This window comes from Melitaea cinxia, chromosome 19 (assembly GCF_905220565.1).
Source record: "Melitaea cinxia chromosome 19, ilMelCinx1.1, whole genome shotgun sequence".
Classification (NCBI taxonomy): domain Eukaryota; kingdom Metazoa; phylum Arthropoda; class Insecta; order Lepidoptera; family Nymphalidae; genus Melitaea; species Melitaea cinxia.
In genome coordinates this window covers 172,202-195,615 of record NC_059412.1, presented here as the reverse complement: position 1 = coordinate 195,615, position 23,414 = coordinate 172,202, and the positions used below count along the sequence as shown (strand labels likewise).

Sequence of the window (23,414 nt, the reverse complement as noted above, 5' to 3'; positions counted from 1 at the left end):
TCTTTCTTTTATTTTTTTGCCACACTTTTAGAACCTCAAACAAAATGTAGGATTAAAATGTTTATTTATTAATAAAATTATGCAAAAATAGAGTATAAATTATCAAATCACTACAACGCTCTTTAAAAATACGTCGTACTTTTGTGCGTAGAAAATATATTTTTTATCTGTGTGTTGCTTAAATGCTTATTGAATTGAATGTTCGACTCAATGCTTATATTACTCTTTGGTTCGACTTGTCTCGTGAACGCACATCTCGTGAATGAAAATTGGAACGGTGATTTTTATAAAAAAAATAAAAAATAAAATATAAATATTTTTTGAAATGTAATGAACAGTGAGGTGCTATAAAATTAAATAAAATGTGTCGAAATATATTGTGGTGTTATACATTAGTATTGACTTTGCTGGATATATCACTAAAGACGAAATTGACAGCCCAGGGAGAGAGCCATGGTAAAATCGATTTTTATATCAATAAAATAATTCCTATCTTTATTAGAATTTTAGTGTTAAATCATTATAATATTATGTATTTGGGCCATAATTGTGGGAAAAACTATAGTATGACATGTTACTGTAGCCGAAGAGAACAGTGCGGTGTTATTTTTGATCGGCTCAGACTTATTTGTCGTTTTTCTTGTGTATAGAGGATATTTTAGGTCGAACTAAATGCGAAATAAAAGTATGCGTTGGCGGTAAAGTTGCACCGCTGGGGCGGGCGGCGTATGCAGCGCCGTGCTGCGTGCAGCAGTGCGCGCTCGCGACCGCCGCTGTGGCTCTGGATCCACAGCGCAATTTTAACGATTGAATCACATATTGTTATAGTGTTATGTCATACTTACTTTCCGACAAGATGCTATGTCAAAACCATTTATTTAATTATTTCAGTTAATTAAGCACTAGAAGTTTTTGACAATCAATAATTTTACCAATATGTGGGTAAACATTAAAATGATTTAACCAAAAATTGTAATTAGTATGTTTAAATATTTAATAAAATTGCATTATGCTGTTTTAAAATGTTATAAAGAAAATGAAATTTTGGTAATATTTAAATATTTATATTTTCTTGCAGGTGTTACTATACATGACTCCCTAGTTGAAGGAATCACATTTCAGGTAAAATAGTTTTATTTATGTTCACCTTAAAATACAATATTGTTATTTTATATCACCGTTACCCTACTATTATATCTTACTGGAATAAGCCTACAATGTTGTTATTCAAAACTAAATTAGATGTTGTATATTGCTAATTAATAAAAAATACAATTCTAAAAAACTGAATTTTAATGATTCTACTAAACATGTCACAATAACAAAAAGAAAAGAAAATTGAAAACTGCCACTTGTTAAGTAATTTACATGTAAAGGAGGCAACAAAGGTGACTAAGAAGGTAAATCAACCTTATAAATTAGACAATCGTGTGCTGACATATTTCATCATGTATTGATGTTATTTGATAATCACAAAGCTACTATTAACTTTTAAAGGTCTATACATGTATTCCATTTTTGTCACTTTTCCTTCTGCTTGCTTTTAATTACTTCGACACTGATAATATGCCTCATGCATCTATAGGTACGTAATAAAACAATAATTTTGCTATCCAATTTTGACAGAAACTTATTACAGCTAATTATCATTAGATTTTAGGTTGGTGGTTTTAAAATTATATTTTTTTTTCAGTAGCTTTTAAAAATATATTCAATAATTTTAAGAAATATTATTTGTGTTTTGGGGTAAAAGCAGGTATGTGATGAAATGACTTATTTTTACAATATTGATTTAAAACATTTTTTAGTAAGAATAGTAATTTTTAATTTTTATTTACTTCTTTTTTTTGGTAAAGTAAGTAACAATAAACCAAATTTTACATAATAATTTGGAATGTATGTGGTCTTTCAATATTTTATTAAGTATAGAAACCAAAAAATGGTGCATTGCCTAACTTCTTTGAGTTTATGTTTTTACCCTTATGAAATTGTTATGTAAAATATTGCTTTGTGTTTAATAAATAAATAAAAAATGATATATTTCGTTCACTCTCCCACTATGAATTCTATTGTATGAAGTCTGACAACTTAAAACCAAGGTTTAAATGAAATTATTGTCTGTTCTACTAGTCAATATCAATACTCTTTATATATATTGTAGTGTATTAGCTCATTATAGCGTATTATATTATATTAGCGTATATACACATATCCTAAATGTAAGTATAAATTACGTGAGTAACATATTAATAAAGTAGTCTTACTAAAGCATTCGACATGGTTTGATTTCCATCTCCCATTACAACCTTTATATGGCGACCCTGCCAGGATCCGTCTATGCTGTGTGTCGCGTGTGTGAAAATGAAACTTTATATTATTGAACATTGGACTTTAGTTGTGAGCAATTATTGAGTTAAATTTTTTTTAATATTTTCTTCTGAGAATGTGCCAGTCCAAGGTTGAAAAAGAAGATGTGTTCATCACTCAAAATTCTGCTGGAGGTGTGATTTCCGCGAACAACGAGATCTTAAAATATCATTTATCGACAATAAGCATCGTGCTGATAGTGATATGTACAATTTTATTTCTGGGAATTTGCTATTTTTTATACAAGCAATACAAGAATTGCCACCAATCCTGGATTCGAGCGCAGATTTCACGAGATATTATCCGACGTTCCCTGACCAGAAGCAGAGCTCCTGGTGAGATGTACGAGTGCAGCATTCGAGGCAATGATCCCAATAACACCAAATAATACCAGTACCCAGGGTTTGTAAATGAAGAGTGTTATGCGCGCATTTCTATGGACATTATATAACATAAGTATATAGAATTAATTATGTTTACATTATTTTTATTATGCGGCAATATTTAGATTTTATGATTATTATTACTATATTTTATTGTTAGTGTTATTAAGACTTACGTTTAAGTCAAATATTTAATATGATATGACGGAATCTGATCTTAATCAATTGTATACACAGTTAAAAGATATTAAGACGTATCTAATTAAAATAGGCCCAAGTAGAAGAAAAGGTGAAATTGTTATTAGAAAAATTAAAGAGGCCGATAATTTGGTTCATAGATTTAATTTAAATTTGGAATTATTAAATAAGTTATCTGATAAATTTAAGGTCGATGAATGTTTAAGAATAGAGAAAATAAGTATATGTTTTTTTGAATTGTATGAATCTATCATAGATTTATGTAGTAGCTTGTCTTCTGAAAAAATAAACAAAAATATGGCTAAGTTTGATCTTAAAATTGCTATGAATTTATTACCGATTGCATCTGATGATGAGGTCAGTATCAAACAACTTATTGACAGCATAGAATATTACATGTTAGAACTCGACGAGGACTCAAAGAAAAAATTAATTCATTTCGTACTAAAAAATCGACTCTCACAAAATGCAAAATTAAAATTAGAAACTAGTTATGATAATATTGAAAGTCTAATTCGGGCAATAAAATGTAATTTATTACCTAAAAAGTCCGCACCCGCTATCCAAGCTAAGTTAAATCGGTTTGAACAAAATAATTTGTCAATTGAAGAATATGGTAGGCAAATAACAAATATGTTTGTAGACTTGACGATATCTCAGTCGGAGGGTAACGAATCTGACTTTAAAGTTTTAAAACCGAGAAATGAAAAACAAGCTATTAAAATATTTGCTGACGGACTAAGAAACCGTCGTCTCGGAACTATTGTTACAGCTAGAAATTACTCGTCCTTGAACGACGCGGTGCAAGCGGCCCTAGACGAAGACTGCTCATCAGTTCACTCCGGAGACGTTTTGACTATGCGTCATCAAAATTTTAATCAATATTATAATTACAGAGGTCATAGGAATTTCAACACTGGACAATTCAGAGGTCACCGTGGTCACGGCACGTACTTTCAGCATCATTCTCAAAATCCATCTTTTAGAGGTCGAAGCGCGGAACGAGGCTGGAGACGCGGCAATTTTCGAGGAACTTCAAGGCCACATAATAATAAAAGTAAGTTATATTATAATAATTACAATAAAAAGAATCAAGGGTCGAGCAGACAGCAAACCATGCATATTTTGACAAATTCGAATGATAAAAATTCTAATACTGACAACCCTAATAATTTTTTTCGTGACTAAAAATATTATATTATCATCTAATAGTACTTGTTATGTAAATATTAATTCATCAAACAATTATTCTTATAACTTATTACTTGACACTGGCGCCTCAATTTCAGCTGTTAAGTATAAACATATCATTGCACAGAACATTCCAATCCATAAAGAGAATCTTGTAGTCAGCGGTCTGGGAGGTAAAATCAACGCTATCGGATATGTTTATCTAGATCTTTTGATTGAGGATCAAATTATAAATCATCAATTTTATGTATTTGATTCATTGCCATGTAAGGCTAGTGGCATACTTGGACATGATTTCTTTAATAAATATTACGCGATCTTGAACTTTAATGCTTGTTCATTAACATTGTGGAATCAAGGTATTAAGATAAATTTACCTATAAACATGGGAAATAATTTGTTAAATATACCAGCGCGATCTGAATCTATACATTTTATTCACACTAATATGATTGAAGAATGTGTAGTTAGTCCATCTGAAATTCAAAGTGGAATTTTTATCGCTAGTACCTTAGTTAAACCGACAGACGGACAAATACCTATACGTATTTTAAATACAACTGAACAAGATTTACAATTGAAAATTAATGATTTTAAACCCATTATTTTCTTAGCTAGTGATTTTCATATTTGCTCTTTTGAAAAACCACCTAATAATTCTGAACGAGTTAAAGAGTTATTGTCAATCTTACAACTAGATCACTTAAACAAAGAGGAGAAAAGTAGCATTTTATCCTTATGTGCTAAATACAATGATATTTTTTATATTCAAGGTGATAAATTAAACACAACGAAATTATATAAGCATTCTATTATTTTAAAACCTAATACAGTACCAGTGTATTCCAAGCCTTATCGACTTCCCCATTCACAAAAGTTAGAAGTTAAAAAACAAATAGATAATTTATTAAAAGAAGGTATTATAGAGCCATGTAATAGTGAATGGAGTAGCCCTGTTCTTTTAGTACCCAAACGTTCTGACGGAGATAAAAAATGGCGTTTAGTAATAGATTATCGAAAACTCAATAATTGTATCGTAGATGACAGATTTCCACTCCCAAATATTAACGAAATTTTAGATTCACTCTCGGGTTGCATTTATTTTTCACATTTGGACTTAAATCAAGGATTTTACAATATTGAGTTAGAAGAAAATAGTAGGAAATATACCGCATTCTCTTCTGGTCAATATCAAATGACTAGACTTCCTATGGGGCTCAAAACTAGCCCTAGTTCCTTTTCACGCATGATGACTATGGCAATGGCGGGACTCACATATGATAAATGCCTTTGTTATCTTGACGATTTAATAATTATGGGAAGAAATTTAGAAGATCATAATAAAAATTTAATTGAAGTCTTTGAAAGGATTCGGAACTTTAATTTAAAATTAAACCCGTCTAAATGCGATTTTCTTAAAAAGCAACTACTTTATTTAGGGCACGTTGTTTCTAGTGAAGGTGTCCTACCCGATCCTGAAAAGATTAGTGTTATTAAAAATTACCCGGTTCCACATAATGTTGATGAGACTAGGAGGTTTGTAGCTTTGGCAAATTTTTATCGAAAATTCATACCAAAATTTGCAGAAATTGCATATCCTTTAAACGCGTTGTGTCGTAAAAATATTAAATTTAATTGGGACAAAGATTGTCAAAAATCGTTTGAAACTTTAAAATATCATATAATATCGCCTCCAATATTACAATATCCCGATTTTTCCGAGAAAAATCAATTTATAATCCAAACAGATGCCTCAGGCTATGCAATTGGAGCTATTTTATCGAATTCAGATAATCGCCCTGTTGCATTTGCCAGTAGAACCCTAAATAAAGCCGAAAAAAATTATCCAACCATTGAAAAGGAGTTATTAGCGGTGGTTTGGGCTGTTAAGCATTTTAGACCTTATTTGTACGGCCGAAGTTTCAAAATTATTACAGATCACAAACCTTTAATTTATCTATTTAATATGAAAGATCCATCCAGTAGATTACTTAAATTTAGACTCGTGCTTGAAGAGTATGACTATGTTATTGAATATGTGACAGGCAAAGAGAATGCAGCTGCAGATGCATTATCTCGTGTGACTGTGACTTCGAAAGAATTGAAAGAGATGAATGAAAGTATATTTGTGATGACGCGTGCTCAAAGACGAAGAATGAGTGATATGAAAGCACTGAATTCAAATTCCCAAATTGATACTACGAATAACGGCAACACTTGGCCTGATCAACCACGTGTCGTCGATATTCATAAAAAACCCAAAAATTCGGTAGAATTACGCTTTATAGATAAACATAACTTGAATATACTAAGGAATAAGAATAAAATAAATTATGAAAATAGTATTTTTTCGTACGATAGCGCTCACTTTAATTTATTTATAAATCCAGCTTCTCAATCACAAATTTCGCGAGCCGAATTTGCGAGAGAGCTGAGTAAGTTTTGTAAAAAAATGTCGATCGACGAAATATACATAATAAAAAATAAAAATAACTATATATTTGTAGAAAAGCTAGTGAGCGAAATTAAAAACTATAAAAACTGGGAGGGCCCTCGTTTATGTATTTTAAAAGATGTTGAGCGTATTGAAAATATTGACGATAGGAAAGTAATATTAAACGATTTTCATCTGTTGCCCACAAGTGGCCACGCGGGCATCAGAAGAATGATAAATAATATTAAAAAATATTACTTTTGGCCTGGGATTGAAAAAGATGTAACGAATTTTGTTAGTAAATGTTTTAAATGTCAAAAGCAAAAATATACAATTTCGCTGAAAGAGCCAATGTCAATTACTTCTACTGCAAATACTGCATTCGAAAAAGTATTTTTAGATTTAGTAGGACCACTTGATAGAGATAGCAATAATTACATGTATATTCTCACATTACAATGCGAGTTGTCAAAATATGTATGCGCAATGCCTCTCACGACAAAATCATCACTCGAGGTCGCCCGAGCCTTTGTTACAGATTTTATTCTTAGGTACGGTATACCGAAAGAGATAGCAACAGACAGAGGTACAGAATTCATGGCGGATACTTTTAAAGAGGTATGTAAACTTTTAAATATTTCTAAATTGAATTCCACAGCATATCATCACCAAAGTATTGGCGCACTAGAAAATAGTCACAAAAGTCTAAATTCATTTTTAAGAATCAATACAGAACAAAGACCAGAAACATGGAGTTATTGGTTGCCGTTCTGGTGTTTTGCATATAATACAACTGTCCACACCTCTACCCAGTTTACGCCGTATGAACTAGTTTTTGGGAAAAAATGCAGCTTGCCAAGTAATCTTACAAAAACTATTGAACCCTTATATAATCATGATAATTATCCCCTCGAACTTAAATACAGGTTACAAGTATCGCAAACGGAGGCACGTAACAATTTAATTAACAGTAAGCTTAGTAGGAAAAAGAAATATGATACTTATACAAATACTTTCACATATAAACCGAATGACAAAATCCTTATTAAAAATGAGACTGGTAATAAATTAAAAACTCTATACTCTGGACCCTACAATGTAATTAGAGATTTATCACCAAATGTAGAGGTTGAAATAAACGGAAAATTAGACATCATTCATAAGAATCGAACTAAGCCTTATTATGAATAACAAAGAAACAAGACTCGATATATGTTTGTATAACTTTAAGTATAATTGTGACTCACTTAAATATTATTGCATTATATAATTAATATTGACTTGACATTATTTTTGTATTATTGTTTGATAATAATAAATGATTAAAATGTAACTTTAATAAAGTATAAAGAAAAAAAAAATGAAAACTATTTTGACGTAAAATAGATTAAGCATATATTATTGTAACCTATTATAATTATAGTAAATATGACATTTATTCAATTTTTATTTGAAAATGATATTGTTTAATGTTATGTTAGCATATTTTTAACATATTTTATATCCAGCATACTTGTATGTTAGATTAGTTTTTACAAAAAAAAAATTGTACTGTTAATTTTTTTTTTTGCTCCCGATGGGAGGTGTAGTGTATTAGCTCATTATAGCGTATTATATTATATTAGCGTATATACACATATCCTAAATGTAAGTATAAATTACGTGAGTAACATATTAATAAAGTAGTCTTACTAAAGCATTCGACATGGTTTGATTTCCATCTCCCATTACAACCTTTATAATATATATATATATATATATATTGTGTTTTAAATTAGTTTTAAAATTAACTGTTTTAATAATGTTATGTGGTGTAAATGTTTTTTTACTCTAGTGCTTAGTGCATTATATTAAAATAGGATGTACAAGAAGTAACTGAAAGTAATGTACAGGAACATCTATACCAAATATAAGTGTAACTAGAGGGTTTTACCCTAGGGCCAAAAAGGCCATAGTCCAGGGGGCATTCTAAAAGAAGTATGAGGGGCGACGGGTACTAGGGATATAAAAGAGTAATTGATTTTACAGTAACGGATAACTAAAAAAATAAAGGTCAATCTAAATATATTCCAGATATTTCCCTTTGCTCGATTATTTTATAGAAGTGTGAAAGAGCGGCGTAAAAAAAAAAAACGGATAAATTGGAATGCAAAAAAACGATTATTTGTTAACACATCCCTAATACATATGCTGCTTTTACCTATTTCCTTAATTGACAGGGAAATAAATATGGCTCGGGGAGCTGAACCCTAAAATACGCCTCTGACCTAGAATGGTAATGTCAATAGGAATGGGGCAAGGAGTCCGGGGCGGACGGTCTCGCGCTGGAGGGCGAGGGCGAGGGCGACGTGGTGGAGGGCGTGTCGCTGGAGCCGCGCGCGCTGCGCTTCGGGCGCGCCGCGCTGGCGGCGCCGCACGCGCGCACCGTCACGCTCACCAACACCGCCAACACCACGCTGCACCTCGCCTCCGTCGCCGGCACCACGCCCGACTTCCACGCCTCCTTCTTCGAATCCAAGGTGAACGTCCGCTCTTCGCACACACTACACCTGACTGACTGTGCGTGTATAAAAAAATTACTGTGTATGAAAAAAAAAAAAAACTAATCCGACCCAAAATATCCTAGGGCACGCTTCGAATATACATCGCCTTTATAAAATTATCTTAATGCAAAAAATACCAACTAACAAAAATCAAGTTGTCACAAATGTAATATAATATTAAATGTTATTTATTTGTAACGGCATCCGGGGCGCGTGTCCGCACCACCGGATTCGCCTCTGCACAACTCAACCCTATGACCCCAAAAAAGTCATAAACATATCGTAATGTCGCCGAATGATCGAGTTTTTAAAATGGAGAAAACAATCTTTTTTTCCAGATATCATATCATAATAGATTAGGTAAGTGCATCATGATAATTGTAATGGCATTTTACGATTGAACTGTATATTACGTACATGTGGTGTATGTATATAGTGTGGCCTGAACACCCGGCCTCTGTCGTCACGTTTAGCTGAACATCCTCGAACCAACCGCCACGAAGCAGGCACTGTTGGAAGTAACTAGTGTACTAATAGGAATATACCGAACTGGTCGTTTGGCTATCCAGGGGCATGGTGTTGATGACGGAGTAACATAAGTCGTATATTAACTTGTTACTATACGACTACTCGTTTCTTGCTTTAGGGAGACCATTATTTTCTTGAACAATGTATGCCTGTGTATAGTTGTACTGCTTTTAAAATGTCTTCAAAGTTACATTTTTAGCTTCGATTATTGTAGTAAATTTTTATGCTTTAGTTTTTTCTTGTTCTTTTAAACCGGTTTTACTTCTATTCTAATCTAACTCGACCTTCAAAGTCATTGCTCTTCAGAAAATTAACACTCACGGTATATGTTTATTATTATGTAGATCGATGTTTCCGTCTTCAATTAGAATACAAATATTGAAAGCGAGCGTCATATGTAAGAGTATATAATTCTTTTTTTTTGTTTTAGTACTTAACGAATTCACAAATAATTTTATATACTAAGATTTTGTTGATCAATTGTAGGTGCAAATTATAATTATATTTAAAATAATTACGGTCGTTATGTATCAGGTCGGGCGTGTGGTCGTAGGTCGTTATCGCGGGAAGTGGTCGCTACTGTTTACAGCGCGACGTTGACCGCGACCCGCCGCACTTCTTAGTAAACTAATACATGATAGGCATAAACTGTGACCTGCGATTTCCTAAACCCAGCGTTATATCAATACGTAGTATTATTTACCAAAGAGTCAACGATAACAATAATATTAAACTCTTTAACAGTAAATTTTATTTTGTTGATACTTGATAATCTCTTTAGATGAAAATTAAATTTGAATTATACATACGTATTTTTTTGATGTTTACGTAATTACCAGTTCTCATCGCTTGTTCTAAGTCCTATGATATCTTTATTCAAATGTAAGTTAAAGGTTTTACAACATTACAAGTGTATTGTCTCTCTTGTAATGTATCAATAACGTTAAGTATACTCTCGCTCGTATTTACATTTACAGTTTAGTTCGTTAATCAAATTACCGAAAACAAGTGGGCGACCGAACAGCGACACAAAGTTATGTTTACTTTCAATTATTGCTCGGCGCTAATAAAAATAATATTGTCACAGAACTGGTTTGCGATCGGTTTAATGTCTGTCCACTCAGATTCCAGTTAACCGCTTGCGTAATTGCAAAACGAGGATCGAGGTTCGCTTTTTTTTTTCCCAAGTCGCGAACCCGCCGCCGGCTCCCGCGGTGCGGTAACTGGGTCACCATAATAATGGCGAAAAATAAAACCGGTATAGAGACCGTTGAAGTATGTTTCGTGCGAAGCTTCATTATTATCATGAAATATAACAGGTATGACCACTGAAAAAGGTGACTTGCTACTTGGAAGTAGTTTTATTCATCTTAAATTATTTACATTTACCCTTTATACCCTTCTTAACATTTTTTAATATCATATCAAAAATCGACCGTTTCAGCGGGGATCGAACCCGCATCTCCGATTGACCGTGTCGGTGCTCTAGTCAAATTAAGCTATAGAACTTACCCTTCTTGTTTGGACAGCATTTGGACCGTCGTAAACGTTTTTACTGGCGACGTTTTGTACGGGCTTATTTTTAGGATGACAATTACTTAAAACCGGTTTCATTTGAATACTCTCTCTTCAATTATTTGTTTAATTGATTCAATGTTTTGTAAGTTGTATTTTTTCAGAAAGTCTCAGTATTCTTTTGAGAATTTAGTCAGAAGTATTCTTTTGAGAAGAAACAATACCTCAGACGAATGCTTTCAGAATTAGTTGTTGCTTACGTTTTAGCAATGATACGATAAATATAGCTCATTTATAGTTTGTTGTTTATAATTAAAATATTCAACAACTGTCGTGAATATAAAGTATCATATAGTCATATCACATGACCACCAGTAGATGTCTTGTTTATGTTACAAGCCATCATTATGCAATGTTTATAATATTTAAACAATGCTATCGTGTTCCCTGTGTACACAGTAAGTGATAGCTCGAGCGCGGTGCGTCGATAGGAAGGCGTGCTTGTCTTATCACAGCAATATTTTAACAGCAAATACCTACAAGATTATTTATAAGTGTCTTTATCAATTTGAACTTGACTAGCCGTGAAATGGTTTCACGTTGTTATTTTAATGTAGATAATGTTTATGGTATATTAGTACAGTATGGGGGAATTTAAATCATTTCAAGTGCCGTTAGTTTTCATTAAATCTTTACATATAAATATGACAGTAACATGTGATTTTTGGTCATAATATTTTTTTTTTGTTTAAGCATAAATTGTCACGGATATAATTGTTAAATTATAATTATAATTTATTGCAATAGTATGGCACAAGTAGGTCGAGATCTTCTAATAGACAATGATTTAAGAGATAAAGTATGATTAAAATTTCCCCGCATTATCCTAATACAATGCAATATTATAGGTAGTGTTAAAGGCGTCGGAGTCCGACGGCAAGCGATAATAAGCCGACGAGTGGAAGACGGGGCGGCGCGGGCGCGGGAAAAGTTCGCATTTTGACTTGGTGCGGAGATAGTCAAGCTCGAACTTTTCCTGCGTCTGTGCCGCCCGCCGGCCGCGCGCCCCGCGGGAACTCTCCGCCGGCGCCTCGTTTGTAGCGTTGTCTGTCTGTACTCGCTTGCTGCGATCGTCAGCCTCGCTCGCCGAGCTCATGGGCCGTGTGTTCTCAGACGCTGCCCCCGCAAGGCAACACGACCTTCAGCGTGGTGTACCTCGGGCGGCGCGAGGGGCCCGTGTCCGCGCACCTCTACATACACACCTCTCTCGGAGTACATAAGTATCCCGTACGTGGTCCTATCATATGTTATAATCGATCATGTATCCACTATACTTCCTGTCCATTCATTAGCAATGCTATATATCATGATAGCAGTCATTGGCATTTTGTCTTGAAATTAGAGTCGATGAAATTAGACCTTTATACTATTTTTTAATAATCATGTTTACGCTCAACTTGCAGTAATATTTTTGCAATTATATTCTTAATTAATTAGTAATCTAAGCTTGCTTAAAAATAAAACACACACACATATACATATATGGTCGAATTGAGTAACCTCCTCCTCTTTTTGAAGTCGGTTAAAAATACTTGTAATAGCGTTTACCGTAGCAACGTTTGCATCAAGTGTCATGGGCTGCATTTTAACGGGAGAAAATGGAGCAACTAAAATCGCATAATCTTTGTGAATCAAGCCGTAAGCGTACAATGTAATATCGAAAAAAATACTTAAAGTTAGGATGTATCGGTTCGCAGGTGTCCGCCGTGGGCGAGGCGAGCCCGTTCGGGCTGTGGCCGCTGGTGGGCGTGCGCGTGCCGCTGAACGCGAGCGTGGAGCCGGAGCTGCGCCTGCGCAACCCCACGGACGTCACGGTGCAGGTCAGTCGTCCTACGGCAAAAGGGTACGCGTACTAGGGACGTAAAAAATTATCGATTTTCACAAGAGAGAAGAGCCTAAAAAAAGTCAATCGCAAAATAAAATGTTCCGAAAACGAATAAATCGACAGTCTGATATTTTGATGAAGCGGCCAAGTAGTCCGGCGGCGCGGGACTAAACCGAGGCATCGGTGCAGGTGCGCGAGGTGTACGCGTCGGGCGCGTGGCTGCGCCTGCGCCTGCCGGGCGGCGGCGAGCGCGCGCCGCGCGACGCGTGGGCCGTGCCGCCGCGCTCCGAGCGCGCGCTCGTGGCGCTGCGCCTGGCGCCGCACGCGCTGCCGCCGCTCGCGCCGCCGCGCGCGCTCACCGCCTACGTCCGGTGAGCGCAGCACCACTCTCGAGACCTCCCACTAACTATACACGGCGAGCGACGCGTGGGCCGTGCCGCCGCGCTCCGAGCGCGCGCTCGTGGCGCTGCGCCTGGCGCCGCACGCGCTGCCGCCGCTCGCGCCGCCGCGCGCGCTCACCGCCTACGTCCGGTGAGCGCAGCACCACTCTCGAGACCTCCCACTAACTATACACGGCGAGCGACGCGTGGGCCGTGCCGCCGCGCTCCGAGCGCGCGCTCGTGGCGCTGCGCCTGGCGCCGCACGCGCTGCCGCCGCTCGCGCCGCCGCGCGCGCTCACCGCCTACGTCCGGTGAGCGCAGCACCACTCTCGAGACCTCCCACTAACTATACACGGCGAGCGACGCGTGGGCCGTGCCGCCGCGCTCCGAGCGCGCGCTCGTGGCGCTGCGCCTGGCGCCGCACGCGCTGCCGCCGCTCGCGCCGCCGCGCGCGCTCACCGCCTACGTCCGGTGAGCGCAGCACCACTCTCGAGACCTACTACCTAACTATACACGGAACTGAGAAAACCCGGCCGGATCTTTTCCGGTTAAGAATCCGTTTCGATTTTTCGACGACGGCTCACTTGAGAGAATCCAGAATTGAGATCGAACACCAATCGTCGCCGCAAATGAAATTTGGAAAGTTAGTCTTCAGCTATAGTTGGGTATAATATATAAATACAAAATAATATATTATAAACACAAAAGTACATCGAAGCTCGACTGATCATTGGCACAGTGCAGTAAGAATAATTCTCTTATCGATTTTCCCATCAGGACGATATTATGGCTCTCTTATGAGCTTAATGGCTTTTTTTAGACGAGTAGGTCTGTAAGAAGCATACGGTCCACCTGATAATAAGTAATAGTAGTCGTCGTTTATAAGCGCCGGCAACACCAGAAGCATCGCAATCGCAATGCCGACCTCTGAATCTCATCATCATCTGATGATCTCATCTCTGAGCTCTGGTCATCTCACTCACCACTGGAACACAACACTGCTCGAGGGTAGTATTATTTGGCTGTAGACTTCTGTAAGGTCGAGGTACTTCCTCAGTTGGGCTGCTCTAGATTTTGAGCAGGATATTTCCTGCTATGGCCAAATTTAACAAAAAAACTAATCGGTCAAGAGTTAGTAATCGGTGAGGTGGGTGCAGGATAAAGGCGGACATCCCGGGCGGCGGGCTGGTGGTGGCGGTGGAGGCGCGGAGCGTGGCGCCGGGCGAGCACGCGCGCCCGCTGCACGTGCGCCTGCGCGCGCGCGGCGCCGGCGACCCGCCGCACACGGTACGTGCCGGGCACGGGGCGCGGGGCGAGGTAATATTGGCACACGTTGATTGGTCACTCGCATTTCGTGCCAACGCTCACTTTTACATTGCTCCGGGAGCGCTAAAAACTCGGTAGGTACTGATTGTAAATAAGTCTATAAAAATATTTTTTTATTGACTTTAATTATGACGAAAAGGCTATATGCATAATAAGTATGACGTACTTAAAAAAAAATTTTTTAAACAATTTTTTATTCGAAAGCCTTCGTTTGTCCCCCCCCCCTCCCCCTGAAATGTATAAAGCAATCCCAACTCTTTCACCGAGCATTGAATATCCTTGCTTATAAATCATATACAGCTTCGCCTCGTCCGAAACCGTAACACCTCCGTGTCGCAGGTGGAGCTGGCGGTGGCCAACAGCGCGGACGCGGAGGTATCAGTGGAGGGCGGCGTGCGCGGGGCGGGCTGCTGGCGCGCCGCGCCGCCCGCCGCTCCCTGCGACGCGCCGGCGCCGCCGCCCGAGCCGCGCCACCACAACGGTAAGTGTCCGCCCGCGCCCCGCCCCGACCTCGCCCCGCCCCGCTCTAACTCTCGCTGTGTCGCAGGGGGCACGGCCACCGGCGCGCACCTCACTCTCCTACGCTCGCAGCTCGCGCCGCGCCAGGAATTCACGCCCGTCGCGCACCTCACGCTGAACTGTGAGTGTCGGCAGCGCAGCGTATCATTCCGTCGACAATTTGTAACTCGATGACGTCTGTAATATCCCTCGCTCCCCAGACGCCGAGCTGTGGGCGCAGATGCCGGCGGGCGAGGCGCAGGAGGCGTGGTGCGGCGGCTGCGTGCGGCTGGGCCGCGCCGCCGTGCCCTTCAGCGTGCGCCTGCTGCCCGGCGCGCTGCGCCTGGCGCCCGAGCGCCTCGAGTGCGTGGCGCCCTCCACTCTACGATTCTTAATACAGAACTGTAAACAAAATAACCTGACACGCGAATCCTTCGTGTTCGCAGCATCGTGACGGCCGCGGAGGACGCGATGCGGGAGCGCGAGGTGCGCGCACGTAACGAATTTAAACACGCTCTCCGTATAGACGGTCTACGTCTTCCGGCGGACGTCGCAGAGCACTTTCATGTAATGCAATATGATTATTATTCATAAAACATACTCTAATTTATTAAAAGGACCTCAAACTGACGAAAAATGTAATATTAATCGATCCATCGATAGTACTTATACAGTCAGCCCTTTCGTCTCAGGTGGTGGACCACACGCCGGTGACGCTGAGAGCGGGCGCGTTGGCATCGCTTTTACACTTGCGTCTCCGCGCGGCTCCGCCTGACGCTTTTTCGCTCAGTTCCGAACTCACAGTGTTCACGAACCTCTCCGAATACACGGTCCCCATACGAATGTACAGCGGAAAGCTCCTCTTCGTGAGTACACTTTTCGCCGCTCGGCCGACGGAAGTCGGAACGCTACTGACCGTCACCGCGTGTGCGCAGGAGTGGGAGTGGGCGGGCGCGGAGGCGGCGGGCGCGGCGCTGGAGCTGGGCACGCTGGGCGCGTCGTGGACGCGGCGCGTGGGCGCGCGCGTGCGCAACCCGGCGCCCGTGCCGCTGTGCGTGCGCGCGCTGGGCGCCGCGCTGCCGGGCGCCGCCGCCGGCCTGGCGCTGCAGCCGCCCGACACCAAGTGCGTGGAGCCCGGCGGCAGCGCCGCGGCCTGGCTCACGGTGGTGGCGCCGGCGCGCGAGGGCGCGCTGCGCGGCCTGGTGTACGTCAACACGACGCTGGCCAGCTCCGCGGCCGCGCTGGCGCTGCGCGTGCGCGCCGGCCACGCGCGCGCGCTGCCGCTGGCGCTGCCGCCCGCCGCGCCCGTGAGTACAGCGGCTCGCCGAGCATCCACGTAGTTGTGTTCGTGCCGAGCGTGTAGTAATGTGGTGCGTGGTGTCGCAGTACGCGGGCTCGAGCGCCGACCTGGAGGTGGAGAGCTCCATGGCGGTGCGCATGCGCGTCACGTCGCTGCGGCCGCTCGCCGCCGACCCCGCGCTCACCTTCCAGTGAGTATACGTGCATCATACGCCAGAGCGACGCGCGGTCCGTGTGCCCGCGGTAGCTTCACTTTTAACAAACAATTTTAGTTTGTAAACTGAAGAAGTGATTTTGAATTTATCGGTGGATCGCTTGTCGGTCGCAGGTGGGAGGGCGAGGGGCTGGGTGACATCGGGCCGGGCCGCCAGCGCGTGGCGCGCGTCACGTTCGCGCCCGAGCTCCGCTGTGCACCGCGCTGCTACACCGGCCTGCAGCTGACCTCCGACGGTATTTTTTTTTTATGCCACTAGGTCGGCAAACAAGCGTACGACTGATGGTAAGCGATTACCGTAGCTTATAGACGCCTGCAACACCAGAAGCATCGCAAGCGCGTTGCCGACCCAATCCCCAATCCCACCAGGAGCTCTGGTCACCTTACTCACCAACAGGAACACAATACTGCTTGAAAACAGTATTATTTAGTTATGGTCTTCTGTAAGGTCGAGGTACTACTTCAGTCGGGCTGCTCCATATTTTGAGCAGGAAATTCCTGCTGTGCCCTACCTCAGTTAAAATAGTATAGTAACGTTCCGCACCCCGGGCCTGCAGTTTACCACCCCATTCATTAAGGGCACGAGGCAAAAGCAGCGTATCTATTAGGAATGTGAAACTGCTAAAAAAATGGTTAATAAGTAATCGACGTCTGCAACACCAGAAGCATCGCAAGCGCGTTGCCGACCCTATCCCCAGTTACCCCAGGAGCTCTGGTCACTTTGCTCACCAATAAAAACACAACTCAATTTTTGATATGATTTTCAAAAATGTTTAGAATTCCTAATGTGTGGGTAACACAAAAATAAAATCGTACATATTAATAATAGTATGGTGTCGTCTCCTGTCAAAGATTTTCATTGTAATATGAAACTTTGAATAGTTACGGGTCTCTGTAAAGAACTCACTATAGACGGCGCCACGGTTCGTTTAAACCGAAAGTAAAAATCATCATATCAAAAGTTTCGCTCTAGCGGGTACATCGTGCCATAGCTTAATTGGCTAGAGCGCCGACACGGTCAGTCGGAGACGCGGGTTCGAATCCCGCTGGAGCGGTCAATTTTTGATATGATATTCAAAAATGTTAAGAACACAACTGCTTGAAAGTACTCGTATTATTATTTAGCTGTGATCTCTTGTAACGTCGAGGTACCCCAGTCGGGCTCGTAAGATAAATTTTATTAGCAAATATATGTCGATTAATAAAAATTATTGATTTTTTTACTGATTCATTCTATAAAATAATTAAGTAAAGGGAAAATATCTGAATACATTTAGGCGGACTTTTTTTTTAGGGATGCTACTTTATACAGGTGAGACTTTATTATTGAAATCAATTCTAGTAAAAATCAATTTTTTTTTGACATTCCTAATATCTATGCTCGGTTTGCGCCGCCCCAAGTGGCCCTTGTGGCCCTAGGGTAAATACGTCCTCGGGTGCGCACTGTACCATCAGCGCTAACGATCGCACGCTCGTCCGCAGAGGGCGCGGCGTGGCTGCGCCGCGGCCAGGCGTACGACGAGGCGGCGCTGCGCGACGACGTGGCGCTGCTGCTGGCGCGGTTCGCGCTGTTCCAGCAGCAGGCGCCGCTCGACTCCAACTTCACGCTGCACCTGCACACCACCGAGGTGCGGGGACGTTACCTCCACCGTATTGGCGGGATCGTCTATGCGCTCTACGTTTCGGGGATCTTTCGCTGAATTTACAAAAAATCTGTGGCTAACGTTGTGGCCTAGATTACATAAAGGATTTAATCGATGCCGTTTACTGTAATATTGCTTCTAAATAATTGTGTTTGCTCGCAAACGAAAAAAAACCGACTTCAATTACATTGACAAGTAATACAACGTAGATCGACGAAAAAATAATCAAGCAACTACGCGTTATCAAAGATTACTCAAAAAGTAGTTATCAGATCTCGATAAAATTTATATGTGACCATATGATAAACATCAGCTTTCGATTAAATTAAAAATCATCAAAATCGGTACACCCAGTAAAAAGTTATTACGGATTTTCGAGAGTTTCCCTCGATTTCTCTGGGATCCCATCATCAGATCCTAGTTTCCTTATCACGGTACCAAACTAGGGATATCCCCTTTCCAACAAAAAAAGAATTATCAAAATCGGTACATCCAGTAGAAAGTTATGCGGTATAATACAACGTAGGTCGACGAAAAAAGCGTCAAGTAAAAACGCATTATTAGATATAGCTCAAAAAGTAGTTTTTAGATCTCAAATAAATTTAAATGGGACCAATTGGCACACACCACCTTTCGATTAAAACAAAATTTGTCGAAATCGGTCTACCCGGTCAAAAGTTCTGATGTAACATACATAAAAAAAAAAAAAAAAAAAAAAAAAAATACAGTCGAATTGAGAACCTCCTCCTTTTTTGGAAGTCGGTTAAAAATGGAAAATGAGTCTAGAATAAAATTGTACTATATTTACGGAGTGCATAATTTTAAATTAGATATCGTGGATCAGTTCGAAATATTCCTTTCTTCAATTTATTATCACCGTTTTAATTTTAATGACCATAATAAGAATTACCGAGCTCGAGAACTCGTCAAATACAGTGTGTTTGGCCAGCAGGTGCAGCAGCTGGCGGCGCGCGGCGCGGCGGCGCTGCAGTGGCCGCGGCTGGCGGCGCGGCGCGCGGGCGAGGCGCTGGCGGCCGTGCGGCGCGCCGCCGGCCTGCGCCTGGCGCTGCGCAACGTGGCGCGCGCGCCGCTGCTGCTGCACGCGCTGCTGGCGCCCGCCGCGCCCGCCGCGCTGCCCGCGCCGTGCGTACCGCGCCATTATTATTATTATTTTTTACGCTGGAAAATGCATTTACGCACCCCCGTCACCCGAAGGCGACGGGAGTCTGAGACTCTCGGCGACTACTCACTAAAAACCAGCGGTGCCCTCGTCGTCCTAATGGGGCGCCACGGGAAGTATAAGCATTCGCCATGACGCCCCGGATGGTGGGCCTGCTAGGGCAGGCCGCCTCCGATTGTAGAGCGCTCCCGGGCACCGAGAGCGCTCCCACATCGTCGCGAGTGGAGACCCCCCCCCCGGTCGGAGCGCCCCCGCGCTGCGACGCCTCCCCCTCCCCCGCACCGCAACTGCCGCGAGGGCAGCCCGCGCGCCCCCCTCCCCCCGCGACTTGCGGGAAGGAAAGGGACGCGCGGACCGCCCCCGGTACCGCACCCTACCGCTGTCAGCCCGCGTTGCTCGACCCGCGCGAGCCTATACGTTCGTCTATTGTTCGCAGGGCGGGCGGCGATGACGACTTTTGCGCCACCGAGAAATGCGAGTGGTCGCCCGACGCGTTCCGGCTGTCGGGCTGGCGCGTGACGCGCGGCGCGGCGCGCCTGTGGAACGAGACGGACGAGGCGGGCGCGCACGCGCTGCCGGCGCTGCTGCTGGAGCCGGGCGCCGAGCTCGAGGTGTCCGTCACCTTCGCGCCGCGCGACACGGGCGTCTTCACCGCCCACCTGTACTTGAGGTCGGGCTCCGTCGCCCGTCGATCGTCCGCGTTCGTCGATTTAAACGTTTACTGACGGAACCCCTCGATCGTTTCAGAAATAACTTGACCGTCCTGGAGAGCGTACAGCTGTACGGGCGCGGCGAGTACCCGAGCTTCGACATCGCCGGCCGCCCGCCCGACTCCTCGTCCCCGTTCGTGTTCGAGGTACGTCTCGCGCACCGCTCGCGGCCCGCCGAGCCATCTGCGTCTCTGGACTCGTCTCATCCGTACGCGCTCGCAGGTGAAGGAGTGCGCGTGGAACGGCGCGGGGGCCGTGTCGCGGCGCGTGGTGGCGCGCAACGCGGGCCGCGTGGGCGTGTCGCTGTCGCGCTGGGCGGTGGCGCGCGACGGCTGCGCGGCGCGCGGCTTCCGAGTGTCGCCGTGTGCGCCGCTCGCGCTGCCGCCCAACGCCTCCGCGCCGCTGCACCTCGCGTTCTCGCCGGACTACACGCTCGCCAGGGTCACCGCTTCACTGCAACTTCAGACAGATTTGGGTAAGTATCGAGACGCAATGTCGCCGAGACTCGCGTGAGATCGACTCTTTATATATAGAGTCGATCTCACGCGATCATATGATCATTCTCGCCGCAGGTCCCGCGGAGTACCTGCTCATGGCGACGGTGCCGGCTAAGGTCCTCTCCCAGTGCGCGGCTATCACACCTCGACCCCCGTGGGAGAATATGCTGCGCGCGATTGGAACGCTGCTCGCGTTCGGAGCCTTGGCGGCCGTGTTGTTTGTCGCCGCGATGGACGCGGAGCGCTTGCTGCGGCGCGCGCGCGCGGCCCGTTGCTCATCCGAGCCGCGCGCGCCGCTCGACCTGCGCGACCTGCGCGACCCGGCCGACACGCCGTCCCCCCCCGCACCGCTCGCCTCTCGCGCGCCCTCTCGACGCCGCCGTTCGGCCCGCCGGCCTCTGCCACCGCTCGATCCGCGCGCCGAGCGCCGCGCCTTCGAGCGCTGGCGGACCGAAGTGCTCCGTCGAGAAGACGAATCGTCTCGATCGAGCGAGGACGCCGATCTCGAACTCGACGAAGTTCCATCCGCGGTGACCGACGACAGCACGACCGCCGCTCCACTGGAGGTGACCTTCGAGACGGAACCGCAGACGCCGGCGATCGAGGTCGACGGCGAACCGGAAGTTGAACCGTCGCCGGTCGACGAGGACGTCGGCTCGAGCGGCTCCGACGCCTCGACGCCGACCGACGATCGCGACGACGCGGACGAACCTTACGGCGGCGACGTCGAGCCCGATCCGAGGGACGACTCGCCTACGGAGGGCTCCGACGTCGCGCCCGCCAAGAAACCGATCCCCGTCCGGCCGCTCGCGAGGACGCCGCCCGCCGAAGCCGTCCCGCGGGCCGCGAGGCCGCGCCGCGACGCCGGCGACGGCCCGCGGCGGCCCGAGCGGCCGCGGCCGGCGGACGCGGGCTCGCGGCGCGGCGCGGCGGCGCGCCCGGCCGCGCGCAAGGAGCGGCCGGCCCGGCGCCGCGGCGAGCGCGCGCCGCCCAGCCCGCCGCCGCGCTCGCCCGCGCCGGCGCCCGGCGACGCGGCCGAGGCGCGCGCCGGCGTGCGCCTGGGCGCCTCGTGGAGCTCGGTGGTGGCGGCGCGCGGCGCCCCGCTGGCGCCCATCGGCTCCGACGTGCGGCGCCGCGAGCCCGAGCGCGCGCCCGACAACTCGCTCTTCTACTTCAACGGCACGACGGAAGCGCCGCGGCCGGACGCCGAGTTCGCCTGGCGCCCGCCCGTCACCGCGGAGCGCCCGGCCTTCGCGCCGCCCGCTCGGGACTATCTCGGTGAGTTCGCCGCTCTGCCGACTGATTCTAGAAAAATAACCTATCTAAAGTCTGTTCAACGAGAAGAGATACCAAACGTAAACAAAGACGACGGGACAAACAAAATATAGTTTATCTCTTTCTATCTTGACTGTTTGCTATCTGCTGCACGTCTCTCTGCAAGGTTGAACGATATTTTAACTAGCTTTGAAAACATTCGGATCACGGACGGCCGGCCCTTTGATTTTGTATTATTTATTTTATTCTGAGTCCTGAAGCAGTCAGGGTGATTTTTATATTTTGATAAATATTATTTAAGAAGTATCAAATCTTATACAAATAATTGTATTTAATTAATTAAATTAAGTAATTATCAAAATATAAATATATTTTACATTTTAAAAATTTGTGTACGTAAAAAAAGGTTACAAAGTTGAATGACCTCGCATTTGGTTTGTTTAGGTTTGGTATCTCTTCTCGTTGAACAGACTAATGTGATTACTTCGTCGGATAGCTCAACGTCGAGTGAGATGGATAGTTTCTTTTAATCTTGTTTTTTTTAATGATATAAAAAACCAGTCTCTTTTTTTTTCAGATAATGTATTTATTTTAATCATTCAAGTACAAAAATTGTAATTGTCCTCGTCTCTAAGTCTCATTCGAGCACTTACGTTCGTCGTCGATATGCATTTAATAGACTGACACTCTCGCTGTGCTCTCGCGACGCTCTTAGAAATTTAAAGATTAACTCTCATTATGCTTATATGCGATTACTTCTTTCGATGTCGGTTGAAAACGTACACTTGGTTTCAGAAGAACCGCACAGCCTCGGCGTGGGCGGCGTGGGCGTGGTGGGCGCGGGCTACGGCGCGGGGCTGGGCGCCGTGTGGGGCGGCGGCTGGGGCGCGTGGGGCGCGGGCCCGCTGCGGCCGCCGCCGGGCTTCGCGCCGCCCTCGCCGCCCTCGCCGCCCGCGCAGCGCTCCTATGACCCCTTCCGCTCGCTGGCGTCCATCTGGGCGCCCGTGCCGCACGACTGGCGCCCCGCCGCGCCCGAGCGCGACGACCGCAACTGACCGCACCCCCTCGACCCGCGCGCCCGCTCGACCCGAGCTCCGTAGCCCTTTGACGACGTTGTGAATCGGTTCGTAAGACCGAGATTGCAGTGGACCGGACCCCGATCGGCCGTATGCGGCGCGCAGCGCAGCGTGCGGCGGTGCGCTAGTCAGAGTCCCACACCGCCCGCGCTACTGGATGTAGGAAATAAACGTCAACACTCAAGATAATTCTCGCTCGGAGCTGCCGTATACGACCTACCTTTGTTGTACAAGATCTGATGTTACGTAATAATGAACAATCAGAAAACTAA

The 23,414-nt window shown here is 44.5% G+C and overlaps 1 protein-coding gene across 1 annotated transcript; it reads left to right on the top strand.

The window, feature by feature from the left end:
* Positions 1-234: 234 nt before the first annotated feature.
* LOC123663028 (transmembrane protein 131) lies at positions 235-23,414 on the top strand. Its single transcript, XM_045597769.1, has 24 exons — positions 235-456; positions 1,079-1,122; positions 8,862-9,092; positions 12,333-12,446; positions 12,917-13,027; positions 13,222-13,415; positions 13,465-13,575; positions 13,625-13,735; positions 13,785-13,895; positions 14,582-14,711; positions 15,051-15,390; positions 15,470-15,611; positions 15,695-15,815; positions 15,941-16,114; positions 16,184-16,555; positions 16,635-16,738; positions 16,876-16,997; positions 18,244-18,389; positions 19,357-19,547; positions 20,021-20,254; positions 20,332-20,440; positions 20,517-20,769; positions 20,867-22,178; positions 22,671-23,414. Exons 1-24 carry the CDS (start codon positions 363-365, stop codon positions 23,119-23,121), a joined length of 5,322 nt encoding a protein of 1,773 aa, XP_045453725.1. The 5' UTR covers positions 235-362; the 3' UTR covers positions 23,122-23,414.